General features: G+C 35.1%; 5 protein-coding genes and 1 long non-coding RNA gene across 12 annotated transcripts; 2 read left to right on the top strand and 4 right to left on the bottom strand.

The window, feature by feature from the left end:
* Positions 1-1,844: 1,844 nt before the first annotated feature.
* Positions 1,845-3,350, bottom strand: LOC111830639. The gene has a single exon (XM_023783136.1). It carries the CDS (start codon positions 3,348-3,350, stop codon positions 1,845-1,847), a length of 1,506 nt encoding a protein of 501 aa, XP_023638904.1.
* A 1,046-nt stretch (positions 3,351-4,396) lies between these two features.
* On the bottom strand, positions 4,397-4,883 carry LOC17886585. Its single transcript, XM_006292656.2, has one exon. The coding sequence runs from the start codon at positions 4,802-4,804 to the stop codon at positions 4,586-4,588; it is 219 nt and encodes a 72-aa protein (XP_006292718.1). The 5' UTR covers positions 4,805-4,883; the 3' UTR covers positions 4,397-4,585.
* A 3,399-nt stretch (positions 4,884-8,282) lies between these two features.
* Positions 8,283-10,334, bottom strand: LOC17887326 (protein NRT1/ PTR FAMILY 2.5). The gene is given in 5 exon segments (XM_023782936.1): positions 8,283-8,474; positions 8,476-9,247; positions 9,315-9,856; positions 9,936-10,153; positions 10,238-10,334. Coding segments are annotated over 5 exon segments (1,662 nt in total). The 3' UTR covers positions 8,283-8,441.
* A 610-nt stretch (positions 10,335-10,944) lies between these two features.
* Positions 10,945-12,888, bottom strand: LOC17886771 (putative protein NRT1/ PTR FAMILY 2.2). Its single transcript, XM_006292343.2, has 4 exons — positions 12,795-12,888; positions 12,500-12,717; positions 11,888-12,426; positions 10,945-11,820 (listed from the first exon to the last, which is right to left on the bottom strand). Exons 1-4 carry the CDS (start codon positions 12,886-12,888, stop codon positions 11,016-11,018), a joined length of 1,656 nt encoding a protein of 551 aa, XP_006292405.1. The 3' UTR covers positions 10,945-11,015.
* A 1,778-nt stretch (positions 12,889-14,666) lies between these two features.
* On the top strand, positions 14,667-18,108 carry LOC111830528. Of its 7 annotated transcripts, none has more exons than XR_002833941.1 (14): positions 14,667-15,226; positions 15,325-15,463; positions 15,575-15,635; positions 15,796-15,865; positions 15,941-16,002; positions 16,211-16,298; positions 16,382-16,475; positions 16,722-16,823; positions 16,917-17,050; positions 17,164-17,412; positions 17,496-17,623; positions 17,713-17,799; positions 17,893-17,990; positions 18,078-18,108. It is a non-coding gene; the product is annotated as an uncharacterized LOC111830528 (long non-coding RNA). The 7 variants fall into 7 exon arrangements; XR_002833944.1 differs by having other exon boundaries at positions 14,668-15,226; positions 17,164-17,194; positions 17,347-17,412; positions 17,893-18,103; XR_002833940.1 differs by having other exon boundaries at positions 14,669-15,226; positions 17,164-17,194; positions 17,367-17,412; positions 17,893-18,103.
* Positions 18,109-19,466: 1,358 nt separating this feature from the next.
* LOC111830638 lies at positions 19,467-20,136 on the top strand. The gene is made up of 2 exons (XM_023783135.1): positions 19,467-19,910; positions 20,017-20,136. Exons 1-2 carry the CDS (start codon positions 19,467-19,469, stop codon positions 20,134-20,136), a joined length of 564 nt encoding a protein of 187 aa, XP_023638903.1.
* Positions 20,137-20,672: the final 536 nt, after the last annotated feature.

Raw genomic sequence — 20,672 nt, 5'->3', positions numbered from 1 at the left:
AATGCGGGAGAGGAGAAGAGAGAACTTACCGATTCGATTCCGGTGAGATGATGTTACAGAAGGACCGAGATTGTGATCGGAGATTAAAATCCCGCCGTCGTAGCGATCTTCTCGCTAAGATTCGAAGATGATTCATTTTTTTTATTTTTTTTTTACTTTTACCCAAAATCTAAGTGGGTGTTATTGAATATTGTATTTTAAGAGAATCTGAGGTATTTTAAAATCTAGTGTTATTCAATTAAGTATTTTAAAAAGTACATTAAAATCTGCTGTTATTGGATAGTGTATTTGTTTAATGTATTTTAGAATACTTCTAAAACAATTGTTATTGAATATTCATAGGATTTCATGGTACTTTGGATTTTAACGTATTTCACTCTAAAAATATGAACAAACAGAATCCCACATAATTCTCAAGTATTTCAGTCTCTCTCTTTCTCTCATTCAGAATGAGTAAGGAAAAAAAAAAGGATGGCTCTACCCAGGTTTGCTCTTACCAAATGATCACTGTTTCACACCAACCTGATTTCTTTTTATGAATCATTCTCTCTTCCACTCTTTTGTTGGTAATGGAGTTACCATCGTAGACCTATCTCGTTACCCTGAATTCTCGAATGACGAATTGGAAACTGATACAATTTGTATTAAGAAGTGATTTATCGATATGATGCCCAAAACCTTTGATTTAATGATTGCAACAGAGACATGGTCTCTCCCGTGTAACCAATGTTTTTAAACCCGAACCGGAAAGCGCAGTTAGGACTACCTTCTGGGTCACTGGGTCACCGGGTCAACCGGGTTCGACCACGGGTCGATAGTTTTTTTTGTTTAAAATGTACTTATATAAATAATATAGTTTCATAAATATAAATATAAAATAATAATAATGTTTAAAAATATTATAAAATTTAACAAAAATAATAAAGTGATTAAAATTTTTAAATCCAAATAAAAGTGATAAAACTTAAAAAAAAAACACTAACAAGAGTTCATTATAACCAGTTTTAGTTATCTCTACCCGCATTCCATTCGTACTCATCAGGTGGCATAGTGAAGTCATCATCAAAGTTACCATTAGAATCTTCAGCGTTATTATCTTCTTGATCTTTTGGATATTCTTCAGCAAGGGCATTCTCTAATTCATCATATTCAAGTTCACCAGCTTCTTCTTCTTCCACTATCCAAAACTCTGTCTTATCAATAGATTCGTAGTCAACAGGATCATATGATCTTTTTCTTTTTAACCTGTACATTAAAAAAAAAAGTAAAAAAACATGTAACTTGTTACAAACTAAACTAAATTATTGTGATACTCACCTATGTTGCAAACGTAAATTGTAGTGAACAAAGACAAGATCATTAAGTCGTTGATGCTCTAGTCTATTCCTCTTCTTGGTATGAATTCTTTCAAATACACTCCAATTGCGCTCACATCCAGATGAAGAAGCAGTCTGACTAAGAATTCTTATTGCTAACTTTTGCAAATTAGGAGCATCAAAACCAAAATATCTCCACCATTCATCTAAATATCCATCAAATTAAATCAGATAATTAAATATAATAAAATGCAAGTAAAATTCATGCATATAAAGAAATATAATGTTTAATAAGTTACCTCGCTGAGACGTTTTGCTGCAAGATAGAGCCATAGGAAGCGAAAAGCTGCCTTCACGTTCTCTATAAGTCCTAAGCTCTTGAAAGAGCTGTGTTTTACTAGCCACTATTTGCTTCTCAAATAAATTCATCAACCCTCTCATAATCTCAGGCTTCTCGCAAAATGTAGTTTGATCATACATGAAAGCCGGGTTTAAGTAGTACGCTGCAGCATGAAGATTAGTATGGGATTAGCCGGCCCATCTTCTATCAATGATGGTTGTATAAGGTTTGTAGAGAGCGTCTTTTTCTTGGAACATCTTTTTAATGCCTAATCTTGCTCGATACATCCCTTCATACACATATGGCAACGAAGGCTTCTCATCAGCATCACAAATACGTAACAAACGGATTATAGGAGTCATAATCTTGACTATTATCAAGCAATCATTCCACATTCGCTCATCCAAGATAACTAATTTAGCTTCCTTTGCTTTAGATGTTTTGAAAAGCTGCTTAAGTTCAGGATCTGTACTTGTAACCAAAGCTTGTAGATCTTCTTTATGTTGATAGAGGCTTTGTAGAGCAATGAAATTTGTAGCAAAACGTGTCTCTCCAGGACGAATGATCTCTTTCCAACCTGGTCTTTTTCTGACCCAATTTAAAGTCGACTTGTGGTTGTAAACAAAGATGGTCACCTTAGCCATACGGTGCACTAAACTATGAACAGAAGGTAGTTTTACAACATCTTCCAATATTAGATTGATACAATGAGCTGCACATGGAGACCAAGCAATGGTGGGAAACTTTTCAACAAGAAGCTTTCCTGCAGCTTTGTAGTTGGGTGCACTATCAGTCACAAAATGAACCACATTATCTGCACCGATCATACCCACAAGTTCAGCAAACAAGTTGCATAAATTCTCAGCATTTGCATATATATCAGAAGCATCAACCGACTTGAGAAACGTAATTCCTTTAGGACAATAAACTAAAAAATTAATCAGCGGCCTTTGTCTTGTGTCCTTCCATCCATCTGCCATAAGAGTACATCCAGTAGTAGCCCAAGTACTTTTAAATTCATCAATTATCAAAGAAACTTGCACCTTAGCATCTCGCAACAATCCAACACGTAGAGCATGGTATGAAGGTCCCACATATCCATGCCCCATACTTGCTACCTTACTCATCATGGGCTGGAAAAGTGGAGAATTCACAGCATTCATCGGAATACAAGCGTCATAGAACCACAATGCAACAGACATATCCACATCATGTATTCTCTCTTTACTTTGCATACACGCTTTTATAGAAGGTTGGGTCTGATCATGCACACCTCTTTTAAAGTAGTTGTGTAGATCAATACCTTGTTTCCTCCTCTTTTGACTTGGGCGAACATTGATATCGTCTCCATCAACATCATAAATTTCTGGACCGTCTAAGTTCATATCACCCAAAACAATGTTTTTCTTCTTCTTGTTCTCAATATCTTTCAATGCGTTTTGTATCTTATATCGCACATCTGCAGGAATGACCAAACACGCATCAGTATTCCCTTTCACACCAGCAAGATGGTGTTTCATCCTATTAATTCCACCTCCTAATTTTTTTTTGTGACAATATGCACACTCCAAAACTGTTTTCCCTCTTGCATCTTTTGATTGAATGACATGAGACCAAGCAATATCACTTTTTCCTCGGATTGAACGGTTTGCTGCTGCTATTTCTTCATAGTTTTCATCATGTTCTGTTTCCATTACCTGTAAAATTCACAAAAGAAAGAAAAAAAACAGATTTGAGGCAAAATAGATTTTAAAAAGATGCACAAACATGAGGATCAATTATTATAATACAAGATGATCGATCATGACATAGAAAACCAACTTTTCTTACGCTAGAGTAATATGCTAGAGAAGAAGGAGACGTGAGAGGTGTGTTGAGTAACTTGAGTCGTGTCTTGTGTCGCCGCTTTTAACTTCTAATTTTCTAAATATAATTGAAAGTGAAACGTGAAACCCTATGAAATCTTTCAAAAATCAAAGAGTTTTTCTTGAACCGTGAACTGGCCGGTTCGACCGGTTCACTGGGTTGTGGGTTATTGGCGGGTTTTTATGGGTTTTCGCGGTTTAATTACTACTGGATATTAACACTAAACCCAAACCGCCATTGTGTCTGGGTCATGGGTCAACCGGTCGGACCGGCCGGTCCGGTCCGGTCGTGAAAACATTGGATTAAACGGATCAGAAATTAAGATAAAGCTTTAAAATTGATGATTTAACACTCTAAGATATTGTGCAAGAAAACGAGAAATGAAATCATCGTAATGGATCGTGATGGGAACAATTAGTTAATTTATTAATTTGGATACAGTTAACATAATTTATTGGTAGTTTATCTTATTTTTATTTAACATTAAAAAAAAAAAATCCACTAACAGTGACTTTCAAATCCTGTTAGTAATATCTTTCAAATCCACTAATGACATAGAAATCCACCTTAATCCCACGTTAAATGCATTTACAAATCCACTAATAATTCAAATCCATTAAAAACCTTTGTTCAATAACACCCCCTAAAAAGACGGCGGCGAAGGATACTGTAATAATAATAGGAGACACTCTCTTAAAAACAGGTTAATAACAGTTTTAGCCATATACTTATATTTCTTACGACATTTGACCTTAAAGTTTTTAATATTTTCAATCTCACCTATTAATTTACATCAGATTTGTTTTGACTTCATCAAAATCTTATACTTTACCCATCCAAAATAAAATAAAATCTTCTTTGATAAACATATTATTTTACATAAGTGTGTTATAAATATATAAAAGTATTCATATTCGCCCCCAAACTTTTATAAGACTCATTTATATACAGTAACACATCTTCAAAAGAACCCGAAGCCAACAATTTCATTACATTGTATATATATACAAGACTCTCAGGTGAGTTTCGAAGATCTGATGCTTCTTAGTGGCGAATTAATTAGTTAGCCTCCTTGAGTCCTTTCTTGATGTTCCTTTGTGTTCCATGATCTGACTAGATCACGAGCAATCATGATCTTGATTTGGCCTCTCCTAGGAAGTGGTGTTTTCGAGGTCACTGATCTGAGTAGATCGCGAGCGATCGTGATCTTGATTTGACCTCTTTTCGGAGGAATGGTTTGTTCTTCTTCCCTTTTGGAGCAGTAAGGAGATGGTAACTCCATGGTCACAATTATCTAAAGGTCTATGTGCTGCAAAAGAAGAAGTAGAAAGAAATGAAAAGAGTGAAGAAGATAAGCCGATTCGAATGTGATTGTTATATGTGAGAGCGAGGCTATAATCTAATCCCTTAAATAAATAATCAAAGCCCACAAGACTGATTCACAAATACCACAGACCAATTCTTTTACTTGCTAGCCAAGCTACGTAAGGTTAATATGGTAAATCTACTAAAAACGTGTTAAATCAAGATTTCATTAGCTGTGTGAGTGATCTAGAAGACAGTGAAGGTTTTTGTAATTTTATGTTTTGGTGTTTGGCAATTATCTGAATGTGGTCACTCTTGTAACAGTCTTTTGTCGTTGTCGCTGACTTTGCTGGTTTTAAGTAGACTTATTCTTAAACCTCTTAATAAGGCAGTGGGTTTTAGATCTATAGGAAGATTTTGAGAGCTACCTATACTAATCGTGAGAAGTGTTAGCCTTTGTACAAAGTCCCAACAGATCTCAGTTTTGTCCCAAGACTCGTTAGCACATCATCTCAGTTACGTTTGGTCCCAAAAGCATCCACTAGTACGAAGTTTGAACTCTAACATCTTCTTTTAGAAATATTCGTATTATTACAATAATATTTTACAAGTCCACCAAAACTTTTGTTCACACATGATATTACATCTATCTTATGTACATAAGTAACATGGAAACATAACAAACAAAAACAAAAAATTATTTAACAATCTCGTCTCTTCCACAGTGAAGCGACCGAAGCCGTGGATTTGAGGAGTTTGCGAACGATCATAAGCTTGACCTGTCCTCTTCTCGGAGGAAGCCATTGCTTGGTTCTCCTAGAACTGTTGTTGGGAGACAATAACTCCATTTTTTAAAAATGATGTACAAAAGTGAGAATTACGAAAGAGAGGCAGAGGGAGAGAGTGATGATGATGATGAGGTGACAAGATAAGAAAGTGAGAAAGTGTTATTTATAGAGACAGGACTTTTCTTTGGTTTTTCCCTTGGAGGCCAAGCAACATCTTTTTTCTTTTTTTTGGTCGGGGAATATTTTGGTTATTATAAGATCAGAACGTGTAGGAGAAGAAATATTTGATGTATTCTCCTAAGAAATATATGTATAGAACAAACAATAAACATAGTTTATTTATTAAAAAAAATAGTACTGAAAACAAAAAAACATTTACATAGTCATATGATAAGATAACTAATTAATACAAATTAATTCATCGAAACAAAAAAAAACATCTAACGAGTTATACGTTTGTATATGCTATAATTATAAAAAAATATTATATATGCTGCAGAAAGAAAACAATAGTTGTCTAATTTTGTTTTATATAAATTATAAAATTAGCGATATGATTTGTTGATTTGTATTTTTCTTTTCAATTACTGTAATGTGAACACATTCAACTTGAGTGGTGTGGTCACCCTCACCCCTATATTAACAGTTTAACCCATATATTTATTTTTCTTGCGAAATTCGACCTCAAATACTTAGTATTTTCAGTTACACCTATCAATTTTCAACAGATTTGTTTGACTTCATCAAAATCATATTCTTTACACATCCAAGTTAAAATAAACTTTTGTTTCAACAAAATATTATTTTACATTAGTATATTACATATATACAAAAGTATTCAAATTCACCCCAAACTTTTTATATGACACTGTAAATTCACTTTACAATTTACCCCAAAAAACATTTATACAATAACACACATCTTCAAAAGAACCGGAAGTCAACAGTAACATTACATTATATACAACAAGATTCTCAGGTGAATTTCGAAGATCTGATGATCCGAGTGGTGGCTTAGTTAGTTATAGCCTCCTCCTCCATGGATGTTGTTTTATTGTGTCCATGATCCTATTAGATCGCGAGCAATCTTGATCTTGATTTGGCCTCTCCTCGGAATTAGCCGTGTGGTTAAGGTCGCTGATCCGAGTAGATCGTAAGCGATCATGATCTTGATTTGACCTTTCTTCGGAGGAACGGTTTGTTCTTCCCTTTTGGAGTAGTATGGAGATGGTACTTCCATGGTCACACAGTTATCTAAGGTCTGTGTTGAAACTTGAAAACAGAGGAAGTAGAAAAAAATGAAAAGAGTGAAGAAGAGAAGCTACTTCGAAGGTGATTGTTTGAGAGCAAGGCTTAGTTCTCCTTAAATAAAAAAATCCCACAGACCAATTACTTTTACTTACTGAATAAGCTAATTAGATTTAGAGGCTACGAAGGTTTTGTGCAATGGAATTACATCTGAATGTGGTCACTCCTGTGACAGATATTTGTCGTTGACGTTGACTTGCAACTTGCAAGTAGACATAATCTGAAACCTCTTAATCAGACAGTGGGTTCTAGATCCTTCTCAATCACCACATTAAACATGATTAAAACAGAAATGTAAAACACATTAATTAATTCACTATTTTCTTTTCTAACTCCACACTGAACAATTCTCAAATATATATGTAAATAGAATTAGTTTCTCCATCTTTTATATCATCTCACTAAAAGTGAATCCAAAATTGATGACATTTTCTTGGTCTTACAAGTCCCAACAGATCTCAGTTTTTGTCCCAAGACTAGTTAGCATCATCATCTCAGTTTGGTCCAAAAGCATCGCTAGTACGAAGTTTGAACTCTACTCATTAGGTCTTGTTTTATTTTTGTACTTACTTATGACATATCTAACAAATTATAAATATTTTACAAATGATTACAAAAGCTAACTTTTCATAAGCAAAAATACATCGATCTCAAATTACATGCCTCTCTCTGATAAAGTGTGTACACAAATCTATATTTTATACGCGTTTTGTTTTAATGTTTACATTATGAGCACATTTTCTAGTGGATAGAGTTGTGATAAAATAAAAAAAGAGTATAATTATGCAAGTTTCTTCGCAAAAGATCATTATAAGCCTCACTGATGATGTAGGTCCTGTTCGTTTCTTCATCCAGATGGTTCATCTGGATGAATCATCTGGATGTTGTTCGTTTTAACTTAAAAGATGAACATTATTCAAAATCATCCAGATGAACCATTTAGATGAGTTTTAAAATTTTAGGCAAAATTTTGAAAGTCATTTGGATAAGTGTAATTGGATCATCTAAATGGAGATGGTTCATCCAAATATAATAAATGACAAACATACCCTTAGTTTTTAATTAATCTATTTGTCTACAAAATTATAAATAATAGTTTGCAAATAATATCTCATATTTATTTGTGAAAAACCGGAAAATATTTTATTTTCGCCAAAAACGCAAAATAATATTTTCCCGCCAAAAAGGTAAAACTACATTTTTTTTGCCAAAAACGTAAAATCACATTTTCTCGCTAAAAACATAAAATCATATTTTCCGACAAAAACGCAAAATCATGTTTTCCCGCCAAAAATAAGAAAGACATGTTTTCTGAAGATAATGATTTTTGGATGATCTTGAGAAAACATGTTTTTCTAATTTTGGAATACGTCTTCAATTATCTCATAATGATCATTTACGAAGAAACTACATAATTATACTCTTTACAGAGTGGTGAAAATATAAAAGGAAAACACAGTTGTAAAGTGGTAAATGGAAACGTTCAAACAATGAGTTCCCAGAGAACATGTTGTGTCTTTAGGTTGTACCATCTTTAAGATCTTGTTGTTGAATCATTCTCCTTGAGGTTTCTGTATTTGTAAAGCCAAGAGCAGACAAGGAAATAACCAAAGTTCAAGACTCCTCCTATAACTAAGACCCAGTAAACATTATCAACTCTTCCATGGTTAATGTCATCTGGTAACCACCCGGTGGTTCTTTGGATCACATCGATAAGCGCTGTGCTAAGATAGAAAGATATTCCAATCACCACCGAGGTTAATGAAGTCGCGGTGTTTCTCAGAGACTCGGGGAATTCTCCATAGAATACTGCGATATTAGCCGGAAAATGAAACGCCTCGCCTATTCCAACTAGGACAAGAGCAGGAACCAGCCATAGCACTGACATTGGATGGCCATTATCAACTGTTTTCAGCCTCTTAGCTTCAACAATAGCTGATACCGCCATGCTTAGGATGGTGAAAACATGGCCTATCCCAACTTGTTTAAGTGGTGTTAGCGGCTTGCGGATTAGCTTCTGGTACATGGGATAGATAGTCCAGTTGTTGAGCATGATAAAGACACATCCAGATAAGAGTACTATGACTTGGAGAGACCCAGCAGATACTTTGAAGTGCGGGCCAAGTTCGCGGTCTACGACCAAAGCTTGGAGGACCGTCATGCTCATTTGCACAGCCACAGGGGTGCTGAGGAACATGACAGCTGCCCAGAGAGGGAGAAGTCGAAGAACTGCTTTGAAATCTTCAACTTCTTGAACAGAACATAGTCTCCACGTGTTACTAGTTAAATCTTCATCAGTCTTCAATGCTGCACGGTTCAAGAACCTGCATATGTAAAGCTCTTTAGTTTTGGTTTAACTTTCAAGAAATCATCAAAGGTTTTGGTCTTCACCTAAAGCTCTTTGAGGGCATTGCAGAAGAAGTCTTCACCTTTGTTCCGAGACCATAGTGATGATAGTCTTCACCTCTAGATGAAACCACAGCCTTTCTTTTCAACGTAGCAGCAACTAATACGCGGACCAAACTTGTATATGGACTTCCCAAGGGTTTGTCATGCTTGTAAAATCTCTTCCCCGCAACGAAAACGATAAAACTGATCAAATTAGCAACCGCGCAGAGACCAAACCCGAGTTTCCAGCTAATATTGTCCTGTGTATATACAATTGCTATTGTTCCAGTAATAGCTCCTGTATATAGCGCCACGAAGAACCAGTTGAAGAAGGTTCCTTGTTCTTTAGGTTTCTTATATTGGTCTGCACCTGCAGATGCCAAGGTGAACCGCGTTCCAGCTGATCCAACGATCACTAGAGCTAAGGCTGCATACAATATCCCTAGTTGTGGTTTCGATGGCGATTGGCATAGGACTGAGCCTGTTTCACACGGTCTTGGTATCAAATAGTCCAAAGATGTGATTAAGGTTAACAGAGAGATTCCCTGAAAACATGTTTTAAAACTAGTAAGCTTTATATTTCAGAACACAGAACATAACTAATAAGCATTAGACGACTCTTACAGTCAGAGAAACGAAAGCGGAAACCGCGATAACAGGAACGTTGCCAAAATATGAATCGGCTAAGATGGCTGCAACAATAGGTAACATGTTGACAACTCCATTGACAATATTAGAAATCTGAGCAGCAGCGATGTTCTTGATGTTGAACTCCTCAATCAAGAAAACGATCAAGTTCATTCCCCATCCGAAAGAAGTTATAGACATGCCTAACAATGTTACTGCACCAACATAATAATAACCTCACACTAATCATCAACATATAGTATCTAAGTTTGGTCCAAAAACAAAAAAGAAACACAAACCGAGGATGAACGGTAAAGTGATCCAGCCACCACGCTTCTCATTTAAATCGATAGAGCGATGTGCTTCTGTGTCATCACCAGAATCTGAAAGAGCCATGGCAGAGAATACGAAGAGACAGAAGGTTACGTTGACTTGTGTCTGTGTGTTATAATGAAGTTAGATAAAAGCCTTAAACTATATATAACCACATCCATAACAAATTATTATGTTGGTGCGATGATTTGGTTAATGATCGTGTTGGTCCCAAAAAGACCTAATCAGATTCTGACAGTCCATCTACTGTTGTTGTCTGCCAGTATCAAGTTGGTGAATGTAATAACTAATAAACAACTATATAAGTATTTGACCAAATCTTAAATTGTACGTAGTATATGCTTTAATCATTCAAAACTTTATTACAAAAAAAAGTTGAATAATCTTTATAAAAAAAATAATACTCTCACGATCAGACGTTGAGTCAAGTTCTTTTGTGTCACTCGTGTTTGATATAAATACAAAAAAAAAGTCTAACCACGTTTTCTCACATACTATACTCTATTTTCATTCCAAGATATTAGATTGGTTCTCTGAAAGAGACTGATGAATCTTTTTTACTGTTTACTAGTTTCCATTTACTGAAGCCAAATCTTGAGGTCATACATATCACTATAGACCATTCATATGTGGAGGGTGGTGAAATGCAAAAACACACTTTACACAGAGCATGTAAATAAGATACTGATTCAAGATATGTAAAAAAATTATTGTAGAGAAAACTGAAACAGAGGATGTTGTGTCTTAAGTTGGTACATCTTGTGGATCTTGTCCATGATCATCATCCACGAGGTTTTTGTATTTGTAAAACCAAGCGCAGACAAGGAAATAGCCAAAAATCAAGACTCCTACAATGACTAAAACCCAGTAAACATTGTCAACTCTTCCTTGGTTAATGTCATTTGGTAACCACTTGGTGGTCCTTTGGATAAGAGTGAGCAGAGCTGTGCTAAGGTAGAATGAGATTCCAATCACCACTGAGGTCAGTGAAGTCGCGGTGCTTTTGAGAGACTCGGGGAATTCTTTATAGAATAGTTCAATATTCGCGGGGAATTGGAAGCTTTCGCTTATTCCTACTATCACAAGGGGAGGAACCAGCCATAGCACCGACATGGGATGGTCATTATTAACTGTTTTCAGCCTCTTTGCTTCCACAACCGCGGATATCGCCATGCTTGAAATGACTAAAACATGGCCTATACCGACTTTTTGAAGCGGTGTCAATGGCTTGTGGGTTAATTTCTGGTACATTGGATAGACAAGGCAGTTGTTCATTATGATAACCATGCACCCGGTGATGAGTACTATGACTTGGAGGGATCCGACTGGGATTTTGAAGTGAGTGCCGAGCCTACGGTCCATGACTAAAGCTTGTAGTATAATCAAGTTTGTTTGAATCACCATGGGAGTACTAACACAGATAATGGCTAGCAACAGAGGGAGAACTCGGAACACGGCTTTGAAATCTTCTACTTCTTGAACCGAGCATAGCTTCCATTTGTTGTTAACTAAGTCGTCTTCAGTTTTCAATGCTGCACGGTTAAAGAACCTGCACATGTACAGCTATTTTTGTTAGTTTCATGAATATTCCAATTTCCAAAACATTTGTTTGTCACCTGAAGCTCTTGGAGGGCATTGCATGAGACATCTTGGCCTCTCTTTCAAAGCCACGGTGATAGTCTTCTTCTCTGTTAGATACCAGAGCTTTCCTTTTTGCAATAGCAGCGACTACAACGCGGAGCAGGTTTGTGAAGGGACTTCCCATGGGTTTGTCATGCTTGTAGAATCCCTTCCCGGACACAAAAATGATGAAACTGATCAAATTAGCGACAGCGCAGAGTCCGAACCCAAGTTTCCAGCTAGCATTTTCCTGTGTGTATACAATTGCTGTTGCGCCAGTAATAGATCCAGCGTATAGTGTGAGGAAGTACCAGTTAAAGAACCTTCCTTGATCTTTAGGTTTCTCATATTGGTTTGCACCCGCGGATGCTAAGGTGAACCGCGTCCCAGCTGATCCACTGATCACTAGAGCTAAGGCTGTATACAAGATACCGAGCTGAAGATTCGATGGCGATTGACATAGGACTAAGTCTGTTTCACACGGTCTAGGTCTCAAGTTTTCCAAAGATGTGATCAAGGTCATTAGAAAAATTCCCTAGAAAAAGAACTAGTCAGCTTTATCTACCAGAATACATGAGATAACGAGGATCAATGATTCTTGAACTTACAAGAAGAGAAATGAAGGCAGAGGCCGCGATGACAGGAATGTTTCCGAAGAAAGAGTCAGCTAACATGGCTGCTACAACAGGGAACATGTTCACACAGCCATGAACAATATTTGAAATCTGCGCAGCCGCAATACTCTTGATGTTGAACTCCTTGATTAAGAAGACAACCAAGTTCATTATCCATCCGAATGAAGCTATGGACAGTCCTAACAACGTAGCTACACCACATAGAGTCTCAACAATCATTATCATTGGTTCAAAAAAACATAAACAAAACCCCTAAAAAAAAACTAACCTATCAAGAATGGAAAAGTGATCCAGCCACCGCGCTTGCTTCTTGGATCGCTAGAGCTCTTAGCTTCTGTGTCACCAGAGACTGAACGAGCCATTACAGAGAACAGAGGAGTTACTTCCACTTCTCTTATACCCAAACACTAAATATAACAGATTATGTTTAGTCTACTTGTATAAGACGTTATCGAATTTAAACAAGCTATGAATAACAGTATCCACTATTACTAATAAGCAGCAACACAAAAAGATGAAAACAAAAACTTTACTAATCTTTGTGTCAAATGTCAATTTACATAATCTGCAAAAAGTAGCCTTGGGAGTGATTGAATCAAGATTCACACTAAATGTGATTTTACGACTATGTAGACTTTATAATCATAATAAAAATAAAAATAAAAGTGGATTTTGCTGTCACCTTATTAAGACCACTTGATACTTCTTTTACTTTTAAAAAAATTCTTTTAATTACACAATAAAAGTTCATAACTCTCAAATCTGCCCAACAATAATATTATATTTAGTCAGAAATATATTAGATAGTTATGTATTAAAAATACATATATTATATCTAATTAATTTAAATTCTTAACCTTCATATTAGTTTATATACTCAATATAAATATTCACAGTTTTGGAGAATTGATTAATGTATTAGTCGTCGGCCAAACTTTTGGAGAATTGATTCTCAGTTTCACTTTATTCAAATTCTAGCAACTCTAAGAAAAAAAAAAAAAAATTTTGAGAAATATAATAATACAAACATAACCAGAAAAATTCAAAAATATAATTATGATTATCTTTTATTTTATTTTATTTTGTCGTCTTATTTTGTTAATGTTTACGAAATGGATACTTTTGTTTTATCATTGGCGGATCCTCTCCATTTCAAATTTTGAAAGTTTCTAATTTTCTATAATGGAAGTTAACGTCTCTCTCTCTCTCTCATTTTCTCATTTGATTCAAAACCCTAAATTCTCATTTCCACAAAATTGTCTGGAGAAGTTGAAGAACGGAGAGATTTTTTCCGGCGGTCTTGCTTTGGGCTACCGATCTAGAAGAACCGTTCCGTCAATTCCGCTACAGTGATCGATTTAAACGGTCAGTTTAACTTTCACGACATTTCAAAATCTTTCGAATTCTGGGTTCGATCAAGTCAATTCCGATGACTTCGAATCATCGATTCATCTACTTATGTTATTGAATTGAATTATTTGTTACGTCGATGCGTTGATCATCTTGATTTCAATTTTGTTGTCTCGATCGGATTTTGTTATTTTCATTATCAGTACCATCGACGATTTTGGTTTTGGGAACGATCGGGGATACAGAAATTGAAGATCTGGTTTAGGTTTTTAGGTTTTGTGGTTTAGGTAATCTAAGATCGTGTAGTTTTGTGTGATTGCTCTGTTTCTTGGTTTAGTTATTGTTCTGAATTACCGGTTTGATTCTTCTGGTTTTATTCATATATTTAGCGGTTTGATTCTTGTTCTGATTATTCTTCTGCTTGTTTTGATTTTCTGGTTTACATATGTTAATAGCCACATAGTATGGCTTTCTATGTTATTTTCCCAAAATGTATTCTTAAATCTATTTCTTCTTGCTTGATGTTTTAATTTTGTTCTTGGAGTTTGATTTTGTTTTGTCTCGTTTCTTCTGCAGCTGCAAATTCTTGAGAATACCAGATAATCTGGCGCATCTTAGAACTCAGAAACAGAGGGCTCCAGATTGATTGTTGGCAATTATTGAAGAATGCTTTTACATACATACATCCATGCATACATTCATGCATACATACATACATCCATACATACATTCATGCATACATACATTCATGCAAACATACATTCATACATACATGCATACATTTCATACATGCATAATTGCATACATTTCATACATGCATAATTGCATACATACATATTTGCTTCTTTTGCACATTCCTAATTGCTTCCTTGCTTCTTTGTCTGATACTTTGTTTACTTGCTTATTTCTTCTGTCTTCATTCGTTCATTGCTTGCTTCCTTGCTTCCTTGCTTCTTTGTCTGATACTTTGTTTACTTGCTTATTTCTTCTGTCTTCATTCATTCATTGCTTGCTTCCTTGCTTCCTTGCTTCCTTGCTTCCTTGCTTCCTTGCTTCTTTGTCTGATACTTTGTTTACTTGCTTATTTCTTCTGTCTTCATTCATTCATTGCTTGCTTCCTTGCTTCCTTGTTTCCTTGCTTCTTTGTCTGATACTTTGTTTACTTGCTTATTTCTTCTGCCTTCATTCATTCATTGCTTGCTTCCTTGCTTCTTGTTTTCTGCCTTCCTATATCAGGCCATGAGTTCATGATATACTGGAACTGTTTGAGGCCAAAGGAAAAGGTTTGCCTCTTAAGTTCATGATATACACAAACAAAAATTTTGACCTTGATGAGGCTATCATTAGAAGGTTTGCCTCGTAACTACTTTAGAAACAACTTCCTTGTTGGACTAAGCTTTCTATCAAATTGACATGTCGTGATAAGTTTGTGGTATTGAGTTCTACAGGTTGATGGCGGAACTACCAGATGCTCTTAATCTAGCAAAGATAGTAAAGGTTATACTTGCAAAAGAAGACTTGTCCCCTGATTTGGATATTGATGGGTTTACTAGTATGACTAATGGATATTTTGGAAACGATCTTAAGGTAAATTCATGTAATTCCTTAAACCTATGTTATGGTTTCTCAAAATGATTCAAAATGCAAAGTAATGCTCATATATATCCATGTAACATGATGCTCTTTTAATGCGTGCAGAATCTATGTGTTACTGAATCCCACCTTCCAATCAAGGAGATAATGGGGAAGTAAAAAAAATGTAAGTCGTCTTGGTGTTGAACCAATATCATATTTTTAATATCGCAGGTTTTGTAAGTTTCATTTTTCTAATATGTTCAGACATTTTCTTAGAAATCTGTTTTGCTTATAAGTTTAAATTCTCGGTACTGATATATAGTGATGAGCTTCTGCTGTTTCAGATAGAGTAGTACCACATTCAGCTGCAGAGAAAGACATAATTTAGTCAGACAAACATGAATATATATCAAGGTATTGTAATTTAATGCTCTTATTCTTATCCTAGTCCCGTCATTCGTATTTATGTGTCTCGTATTTATCTAACAGGAAGGAAGCTTTAGAACAAGAGTAGAGAATCGTCATCACGTTTAGTTCATAATCAGACACATGTAAGCTATTGATCTTATTGACGTGTTTCTGAAAATTCATGTACCTCTGCAAATTTTGATCAGATCAAATTATTTTGGAAATTATATTACCTTGATGCATTCAAAGAAATAATCAGTCTCTTAGAGGAAGTATGCTTCTTTTTTCCCTTATCCTTATGGTATGTTTTATATTATGTTCACTGGAACTTATCTTTTATGTTTTCTCTAGCTCTATCTGGGAATCTGCTCACTAGTTATACACCGGCGAACGCCTCTGACAGTCTGACCTATTGCATGCTTTAGCTAACAATGTGTTGGTGAGTTCTGTGGTTGGATTCTGTTTGTTTCCACTATGAAGTATCTGAATATGTTTCTTAGCTTTCTTGAGCTCATGTTTCAGGGTACAACACCTGAGAGGCAGATTTCACCTTGGGGCATTCTCAATGCCACTTAGCCTTTCTCATTCGGACAACCACCTCTCAGATTTGAGAAAGGTATCGAGTTTCAATCCCATAGATGTTTAAGATATCAATTTGAAAATGTTTAAGAGGGATACTGAGTGTCCTCTATGTTTATAGCAGTGTCAGCTTTGATGTAATTTGCTCGTGTACCTTTTTATGTATATCCCAAGTTTGTTAAACATAGATGGACCTCACTCAATACTTATCTTTCTGAGGAAACTTTCTTGTAGTCGGTTAACTTAAAGGTTGTGTCATAACCAGAGTTGAGATGTGTTCCAGGATTAAATCTCTGGAGAAATACCTCCAAAGAGGTCAATGATGAGGCTTTCGAAGGGTTATCGTAAAAAGTATCTTGAAGGAAGATATATGAGATCTTTGCAGGTTGGTCAACTTCTCAGTAGGTTTATCTATAACAATGCTGAATATGCACATGAGATTGCTTACTCTTCTAGTCTGATTTTTTTGTTGCTTTAGCATATAGGAACACAGATAGGAACAACTTCAAAGTGCACATATGGTATAATTCTTCATACAAGGACGATGCAGGAAAGAGACTAACAAAGTTATCCGAGTTCACTGCTCAGTCAATTTGGCAAGAAAACAACAATGTATTCAAGACATCCTCCCTCATCAAGTCATCATTGCGTTTTCAATATGTTTTTTTTACCATATGGGACTGCTTTCTTGATCTAACTGAGGCTTACATTTTGATAAACTTCAGGTGTCAAATGCTTACCTTCAATTTCTACAAGGTTAGGGACAAGGATGTTATTTGAATAACATGTCAAACCAGAAACAAGTCTTCCTCTAGAAATCGTGTCTCTAAGTTTGCTTTCAATAAACTACTTTACGTTTTAATTCGCTGGATCATGTGGAACTACTACGAACTCTCATCAAAAACCAGAGTACACTTTTTCATTGCAGTAGCAAGAGAGTAGATTGATGGATGTGCTTTTCAGGAATGAGGCAGGTGAGGCAATTCGATTTATTTCATTCTTTTAAGTCTTACTTCAGAGCTTCATTGCCATAATTAAAGTTTTCAAACTTTTCCAGGATTGTGAAGTAGCATGAACCTGAGAATTGAAAAAGTTGTAGTGGAAGAAGGTGAAAACTAGTATTGACATGCTATCGAGGCCATCTAGGAATATTTTTCCACGTACATATTCATTAATTTATGTTCAGTAAGTAACTCCGCATCTATAACGTTTATATCCATCCTAGTACTTATGTGTCACAACTTCTTTATTAACAATTGCGAAATCTGGTAAAGTTACCGAAAGAAACCAAGAACCAGAGTGATTGTGGTAAGGATGATTCCAAAAACAAAAAAGACAGAGGACATTAGTTTCAATTTGAAGTATGTACTAAACCTTTTGCTTCTATTTAGTATTTCAACTTTCTTTTATATTTAGTATTTCAACTATTTAGTTCTTAGTGTTCTCTTATGCAGGAGCTGCTGGTTCATAATCTGATAGATACAATCTAAACCATCTCTCCACGATTCCTAGACCTTGGTTTGAAGAATCTACATGCAGATAATAATGAGTGGTTTTAATCGGAAAATAATAATAATAACATTAAGTAAGGACTAAGGAGGTTTTACTCAATTGACATTGTCTTCAAAATCACTTGCAGGAGATAAAGAAATTGTGTGTGAAGAGTGCTTTGTAAGAAATTTATTTATTCTTACCCATGTATGTGGTCTTATAGTTAATTGGTCTCTTATTTGGGATTGTTATATTTTTATAAAATTTTGGTAACCAATAAAATTGGTTATTCAGGAGTTAATTCCTAAATGAATTTAAAGAACAATAAGAGGACAAGTGTTTATAAGAGAGACAAGTGTTAAGTTGCATGTCATGTTTGGTTCATCAATGGACAAGTGTTAAGACACATGTCACTCTTATGTTAAGAGAACCATGCAAAAGAACACTTGTTAAGTTGCATGTCATGTTTGGTTCATAAATGGACAAGTGTTAAGACACATGTCACTCTTATGTTAAGAGAACCATGCAAAAGAACACTTGTCCTCACACTTGTCACCATTGCCTTGATCTCTACTTTGATGGATGGTTGAGATTAAATTAGAAGGCAAAACCCTAATGAGGAATGAGGTCCTCTCCCCACCTATAAATAGATGACTTGCTCCATCAAAAATCATCATGAACAAAAACAACACTTAAAGGAAAGGGTTTATAGGAGAGGGGAGAGAAACTTTATTTTCCACTTAAAAGATTTAAGAGTTTCTTTTCAAAGCTACAAGCCATTAATCAAGAAAGCTTCAAAGGAAAAACTAAAGAAGGCTTCAAGAAACCATTAAAGAAAGCATCATTTCTACAATGAGTGGAGGTATTACTTTAACCCTCTTTATGTTTCTATTATGTGATTAATATAGATGTTTAAGATCTTAGGGTTCATGTTAAAGTATATTTAACATGTGGTATCAGAGCTTATGGTTATGAACATCTAATTAATCCATTAAGAATAATAGATCTATGGTTTAAAGAACTGAAAATTAGAACCGCAAGTTATGATGTTTGTAGACTTGCATTAGTTTAACTTTCGGTTTTCAAAAATAATTTTTTTTTTTTTTTTTTGATAAGAAATTGGTTTATTTTAATGTGCATAATTAAGAAATTGATATCACCATAATAGGTTTTATCATATAATGATTTGCACATAAAAACCAAATATTTTAAAAGAAATTTTGATATGTTTATGTATTAATTAGCTACCCACAGGTAGGCTATTTTCATAAACATGATCAAAAATTTATTAGAATGTTTGTATATGAGTTAATTAAGTATATCCACAGATAGCTTAATTAATTTGATACATCATTTAAGAAAAGTTTTCGAAAGCTATGACCTTATGAAATCTTATAGTGACTACCCACAGGAGCATTATAAATAATAGTCATATGCTTTCAATAATTTTAGTTAATGTGTTGTTTAACTTTGAACCTCAATTAAAAGCTTGTTATATCTCTAAATCGCAGCATCATTTCCTGCTAATTTGTCATCTATGGTCTCCACTGTTCCAATCCTCACTGGAACCAACTTTTCAGAATGGAAAGAGAAAGTTGAGTTCACATTAGGAGTACTAGATATGGATTTGGCACTTCGTGAAGAAGAGCCAGATCCCTTAACTATAATTAGTACTGAGGAAGAAAAGGCACTCCATAAAGCTTGGGAGAAAGCGAACAGATTGAGCATGATGTTTTTAAGAATGACAATAGCTAGCAATGTTAAAACTTCCCTTCCTGATGTAGAAAAAGCTAAAGCTTATCTAACAGCTATAGAAGAACGGTTTAAGACTGCAGACAAATCCCTTGCAGGGAAACTTATGGCAGATCTTACAACCATAAAGTATGATGGGACAAGGTCTATGCATGAACATTGCATTGAAATGACCAATCTTGCGCCCAAATTAAAGATTTTAGGAATGAGTGTGGACGATTCATTTCTTGTCCCATTTATCCTAAATTCACTACCTCCTCAGTATGGACCATTTCAGATCAATTATAATGCAATTGATGAAAGATGGACATCTAATGAATTGACTAATAAATTAGTCCAAGAGGAGGCTAGACTTGGTCGTGAAGGCATTAAAGTTGCCCATTATGTCCAAGGAGCTGGACTTAAAGTTGGGAAAAGGCAGAAAAAGAGCCATCAAAGAGCATCACCCACAATAAACGATTACGATCAAGCTAATTCGAAGAAAAAGGCAAAGAAAGATTACAGATGCAACTTTTGTAAAAAGGTTGGACACTTTCAGAAAGATTGCACTAAAAGAAGAGAATGGTTCGAAAAGAAAGGTAATCCTATGGGTTCCGTAAGATTTTTCGAATCTAATCTTACTCATGTTTCTTCTAAAGCTTGGTGGATTGATAGTGGTGCTAATGTACATGTAACGAATTCTGTACAGGGATTCCTTACGATCCAGACCATAAATCCAAGTGAAAACTACTTACTGATGGGAAATCGAGACAAGGCACCAGTTGAAGCTATTGGCACCTATCGTCTCATTTTAGATGGTGGATTTTGTCTAGATTTATATCAGACTCTTTATGTTCCATCTATTTCCCGTAATTTAGTTTCTGTAAGCAAACTTGATTTGGCTGGTTTTAAATCTACTCAAGGAGATGGTTGTTATAATATATTCTTGAACTCTAATCGAATTGGTTCTGGAATATTAGTTGATGGTCTCTATATGTTAAAATTGGCTGAT

Source organism: Capsella rubella, unplaced genomic scaffold (genome assembly GCF_000375325.1).
Source record: "Capsella rubella cultivar Monte Gargano unplaced genomic scaffold, Caprub1_0 scaffold_5, whole genome shotgun sequence".
NCBI classification, from domain to species: domain Eukaryota; kingdom Viridiplantae; phylum Streptophyta; class Magnoliopsida; order Brassicales; family Brassicaceae; genus Capsella; species Capsella rubella.
Note: the sequence above shows the minus strand (reverse complement) of the source record. Positions and strands in the feature narration are given on the sequence as shown.